The following is a 6,000-nucleotide window of genomic DNA, read 5'->3' on the forward strand; positions in this document are numbered from 1 at the left end:
CTGTGATAAAGTGGAAAGGATCCCAGCGCGCGTCTCGCTCCTCTGGTAGGTGTAAATTGTTTTACGCATAGTTAAGAAGGGCATAATAATGCAGTCGTCCAGTATGATTTCATTCACTATACATATTTTAAAAGATTACAGTCTCCATCACTGCCACTCTTCTGGAATGTTTGTACCCAAACTTTCGCAGTGTGCAATGTGATGCGCATCCAAGACACGGCTGAGAGTGTCGCATCTCCAATATCATTGATTTAATAAAATCCATTGCCTCATCCAAGCCTTCAACCAACTGTCCAAAAAGGATGATGATAGCCCAATATATTACCAGCAGTGCCAGCGGCTGCCAGAGAAAGGCCAGCGGCGGCAGAGAGAGGTGCCGTCTCTCTCTCTCTCCCTCTCTCTCACACACACACACACACACACACACACACACACACACACACACACACACACACACACACACACACACACACACACACACACACACACACACACACACAGAGAGAGAGAGGAGGGGACATATGAACCAGGCAGAGGGGCCCTCTCCCACCCTCACAATCCCCCCCAGCTCAGCACCATACAATATTCATCACCAGCCAGCCAGCCAGCCTTCACCCCAAAGGTGCTTCTCCTGCTTCTCAAAGCCCCGTTATACCCACTATAGTTGCGCACCGGTGTCGCACACACTGAAAATAGGCAATCTACAAGCTCACAACATGTGAGCAGCTTATAGATCTGCTATTTCAGGTGTGCAACACCGGTACACAACTACATACCACTAAGACTCCCTAATCGGGAGATAAGCGACCGTAGGTCACATCTTTTATAAATATAAAAAATATATTATATATATATGGGGAAAGGCTTTCGTGAGGTGATAGAATAGGCCTACACTGCCTTGTCGCCAAATGACTGCGCAGAAGAAAAAAAGAAAAAGAACGCTATAGGCTATAACGTTTTTGAACAAGTGATTACAACATTTTAGGGAGAAAGTAGGCTAAAGTAAAAATTAAGTAGGATAATAATAATAATAAAAGTGTAGGCTATTCTATTGTGAGGTGACAGAATAGCCTACACTCTGCGCAGCCAAAAAAAAAGGAGGAGGAGATGGCTTCATATAATCTGAAGCAATCCCGTGTGCTCATTCAGACGACAATAATTGTAAAGGATTCCTACCCGATGACCCGAGAATATCAAGCTTTTTTGATATTCTCGGGAGAGCTTCCGAAGAGTCCCGAGGCCATAAAAATCCCATTAACATAATCCGATCGTGTCGGGGTACCGTACAAACCCAAGACCGAGTCCGGGGCCGACCGAACGATTTTCCCGGGGGATCATCCCGACAATCGGCCCCGGGGAATCGGCCCCGGGCTCGGCCCAGTGTAAAGGGGCCTTAAGTGGTATGCGCCTGGAACAGTAGGCCAGCAGGCGCCCCTGCTATTGCTAGCTTTAAGTCCTCCCTAAAGACTTTCGTAAAATACCACTTTGTCCTGACTTCTGCATGTGTTTTATTGTTTTTAACTGTATTTATTTTTGCCCTTTGTCACAACAAAATGATGAGACCGCAATGGAAATAAGCCTCTGGGCTTTATTGTGTTATCCTTTTGACCAAAATGTGCAATCTTTTGTCTTGTACATACAGTATGCTTGTTGTCAATAACTATATCAATCAATCAATCATCTCCCCCCCTCCCAAAAAAAAGGTTCCCCCGCCCCCGCCGCAGCGCAACCCCCGGGTGGAGCGCACCCTGCTGGAGACCAGCCGCCGGCTGCAGCAGGAGCAGAACCACCAGCACCACAACGGAGGAGGAGCACGCTTGTTCCAGCTGCAGGACCCTCCCAAGCCCCACGGCCTGAAGACCACCACCACCACGTCCCCCCTGGTGGGCCCTGCTCCTCCTCATCCTCCTGCCGCTGGGGCCTCCACCGCAGCCGACGGCTCGGTAAGGCCTGATCGCCTGGTCGCGGTTATCTGGAATAATCGCAAATGATGTTGTTTGCATGATGCTCCGAATCGTTTCCATTCTTCCCTATACATTCATCCGTTGAGAAACATTTTCACACATTTTCCATAATGCAAGCTCGGCTATTTCCACTATTTGCATTTTCTATTTGCATTTTGTTTTGAAAGTATAACATTATTACATGTTTGAGCCATTTTACATTATTTATTTTGATTATTGGTACTGGACTGTTCATTGTCAGTCATTTCTTTGTATATAGGCCTATTTAAAACGCATTTTGGTTGCGAGTAACATGCACACGTTCATGTCTGACTTGTGCATTTTTTGTTTACAAACTCTAAAAGCCAATTAGAAACGTAATTTGTAGTTACACGTTCCAATATTCAATGCAAAAAAAAAAAACCCACACAATTAAATTGTTAATGGCGATTATTTGACACCATCCATTTACAACCCTACGGCTCTCTGCGCCACTGCAGACCTCCACGCCAGCTACTCCGTCATCTCAGGGCTGCTGGGTCAAACCCAGTCCGCAGACGTCTGGCCGCAACACTCCCGGCGTTGGCGCCACGCTGCCGCCCAGCCAGCTGCAGACGGTCAGGGAGCAGATGGCCACGGCGCTGAGGCAGCTGAAGGAGATGGAGGAGAGGGTGAAGGGCGTACCGGCGCTGGAGAGGGAGGTGGCCAAGCTCCGCGCCGAGAAAGACATGCTCCTGTTGGCACTGCAGGTACAGGGATGGGACCAGTGATGGAAAAAGTACTCAAATTGTTTACTTAAGTAAAAGTACCAATACTGCAACTCTGTTAACAAGTACACACCAAAATACCTATGAGAGTGGAATACGCATTCCGCCAGTGCACTTCAATGAGAATTGAGCATTTTTTGCAGAAATCCTCTACTGGCATGAAACCGCTCCATCCACTCTCATAGGTATGTTGGTGTGTGTGCACCCTAAAAGTCCAGAATTCAAAATGTACTTGAGTAAAAGTACGAAAGTATTGGCATCAAAATGTACTTAAAGTACCAAAAGTAAAAGTACAAAATGTTTGAAAAAAGCAGATCTACTTGAGCTTGTTGATCGGCTATTTTCAAATGGCCTAGGTTTAAAATAGGGCTAAAGTGGTCAATGTATGTTTTGTTTGCGACCGTCAGGTCGCACTTACTATCAAAACCTCCACAAACTGTGAGTCAGTCAGTCAGTCAGTCAGTCAGTCCGTCAGTCTGTCTGTCACACCTCACACGTCACACTATTGCCCTGCTCATATCTCCGCAACCGTTGCCCCGATCCATGCCATATTTTGCACACACACTCCTTGCCTGCCAAACTACAACCTCCAAGGACCCCCGGAGCTCCAGGGACCCCCAGGTCCCTGGGGGACCCAGATGTAAAAAATGACCAAATGTGCAAAAATGACCAAATGACCACCCCAACGGGGCTGCTCACGGGGAATTCCCGGGGACCACCGACTCCTGGTGCTCCAGAACGGATGCCAAAGTGGTGGCGCCCCCAGTGGAGGACCCCCTCCACTGCAGCTCACATAAAATGCCGTAACTCGGGCTAGGAGCGTCCGGGAGAGCCGGGGCCGGTACCTATTCGTCCGCCAAGGCAACGCGGAGACCCCACCCCTCATTTCTCACATGGCCCTCTTCTAGCGCCACCATGAGGCCGATTCTTGCAAAACACATTTTTGGACACTGCTCCTACAGATTTTGCCCTAGAATCACACAAATCGGTACACACTATGTCTACACTCATGTCATCAACATGGATCTGTCCCATATAGCGCCACCATCAGGCAGATTTTTTCAAACACATTTTTGGACACTGCTCCTACAGATTTTGCCCTAAAATCACGCAAATCGGTACACAGTATGTCTACACTCATCTCATCAATATGGATGTCCCATATAGCGCCACCATCAGGCCGATTTTTTGAACCACATTTTTGGACACTGCTCCTACACATTTTGCCCTAAAATCACGCTGCGACCTGACGGTCGCTTATCTCCCGATTAGGGAGTCTTACTGGTAATATTATAATTTATAACTGCAAAGTAACTATCGTAGTAACTAAAGTTTTCAAATAAATGTAGTGGAGTAAAAGTTCAATATTTGGATCAGAAATGTAGTAGTAAGTAAAAGTATACTCAAGTAAAGTACAAATACATCAAAATTGTACTTAAGTACAGTACTTAAGTACATTTACTGTGGCACGGTTATTGTGGTGAAAATTATTGCGATTAACGATATTATCCCGATAATCTGGCGACTCGATTTGTGTAGTGTGAAATAAAAGCGTACCAAAATGCACTCTTTACAGACCTGTCCGTTTTAAGTGTAGAGAGTTTTAGTATTTACAGCCCAACAAAAGCTAACTCATCCTAGTGCATGACAGGACAATTTCATGTTGAATTTAAATCACTGCGATACGATAATTGTGAGCGCTTTTTTAACCACGGTAAACGATAATAACGATTATCTTCCCATCCCTTACTGCAGGAGAAAGAAGAGGCCGAAAAGCAAGCCCAGATACAGCAGCAGCAGCAAATGCAACAGATGCAACAGATACAGCAACAGCAGCAGCAGCAGCAACAACAGCAGCAGCAACAACAACAGCAGCAGCAACAACAGCAGCAGCAGCAGAAACCACATTCTTCTACAGAGTCTTCCACCCAAACTACAGAGGCTCTGCTAACGCCGGCAGAGGCTCCTCCCAAGGTCCAGAAAACTCCCCCCGCCTCGCCTGCTCGCAAAAGCCCCACAAAGTCCGGGGAGCTCAAAAGACTAACAGAGAAATTCGAGGGCAAAGGCGAGAAAGCCGACACCGCCGCCGGCGGATCCTCGGAGAAAGCTCAGCAGAAAGTTGCGGCGGTCGTCGCCGTCGAGAGGAAATCGGTGGCCGTCGGGGAGGACAAGTCGATGGACTCGGTCGTTTTCTACTACAGCCAGGGTGCGAAGGACGCGTCCGAGGGAACCGAGGAGGCGGAGCTCTGCGAGAGAAGCACGGGGACGGAAGCCACGGCGCTCCAGGAGGCGGGGACACAGGCCAGGGTGGAGACGGCGGAGGCCGAGGTGTGGGTGATGGAGTCGCTGCTGGGTGTGACCAGCGAGGCCCAGCGGGAGATCGACACCCTGCAGGACACCATCAAATTCCAACAGGAGTCCATCGGGGCTCTGGAGGAGCGGCTGAGTGTCGCGGACAAAGACATGGACACTCTAAAAGCCCAGGTGGAGGAGACGAGGTCTAAGGTCATGCTGGACAAAGGGGTTCTGGCCAAACCGGACATGGCGCACGCACACGTAGAAACACACAAGTCCACCGTGCAGCACGCGGCGGTTTCGTGTTGCCCCGACGTTGCTGACGCGTGCGTAGGGGAGGGTCTACCGACCAATCAGAACGAGCAGAGCACCCAGACCGACGTCGTTGAGGAGAAACTGGCAGAGCCGGAACCGGAGCCGGTACCGGTCGCCGTGGTGAGCACCGGCAGCCAATGGGAAAACGTGTTTGAGGAAGTGGTCGTTGGAAAGCAGGAAGTAGCCGCGGCGGCCATAGTGCCAAAGAGGAGACAGATGACGATCGCTGATTACCAGGTGTCTCCAGACGAGGAGATGGTCAGTGGTCCGGAGAAGAACGATGCTGAAGAGGTCAAAGTGAACACACCCAGCAACCCCAAGACTGGTGAGTGTTCAAACTGTCAAATAATAGGAAAGTGGCAAATATTGTGAAAATAGCCGATCTACAAGCTTGCAGATCGGCTATTTTCACAACTTTGTCAAACTAAATGTCTCAACTCCTACAATTCTAAGTGCTTGTCAGGGTGGGGGGTCCGCAGTTCAAATATCATTATTTTGGGGGGGGTTGCGGCCTAAAAAGGTTCAGAACCACTGCAGTAGTACATTACATGTAAGCGAAACGGACTGATTGGACACATGTTGACAGCTAGAGACAGTCAGACAACAATGAAGAATCATTCCACACAATTAGCAAATACTGTGTATCCATCCCATTGAAAAACAAGCAGCTGTATTAATAT

At 48.5% G+C, this 6,000-nt stretch overlaps 1 protein-coding gene across 1 annotated transcript in view; it reads left to right on the forward strand.

Moving 5' to 3' along the window:
- The window catches only part of kank3 (KN motif and ankyrin repeat domains 3), a 68,871-nt gene that overhangs the window by 38,640 nt on the left and 24,231 nt on the right, over positions 1-6,000 (forward strand). The window contains exons 6-8 of the mRNA XM_080733153.1: positions 1,704-1,943; positions 2,444-2,692; positions 4,466-5,645. Coding sequence (XP_080589279.1) covers positions 1,704-1,943; positions 2,444-2,692; positions 4,466-5,645 — 1,669 coding nt within the window. The remainder of the gene's footprint in view (positions 1-1,703; positions 1,944-2,443; positions 2,693-4,465; positions 5,646-6,000) is intronic.

Source organism: Nannobrachium achirus (genome assembly GCF_963921795.1).
Source record: "Nannobrachium achirus genome assembly, chromosome: 1".
NCBI lineage: Eukaryota > Metazoa > Chordata > Actinopteri > Myctophiformes > Myctophidae > Nannobrachium > Nannobrachium achirus.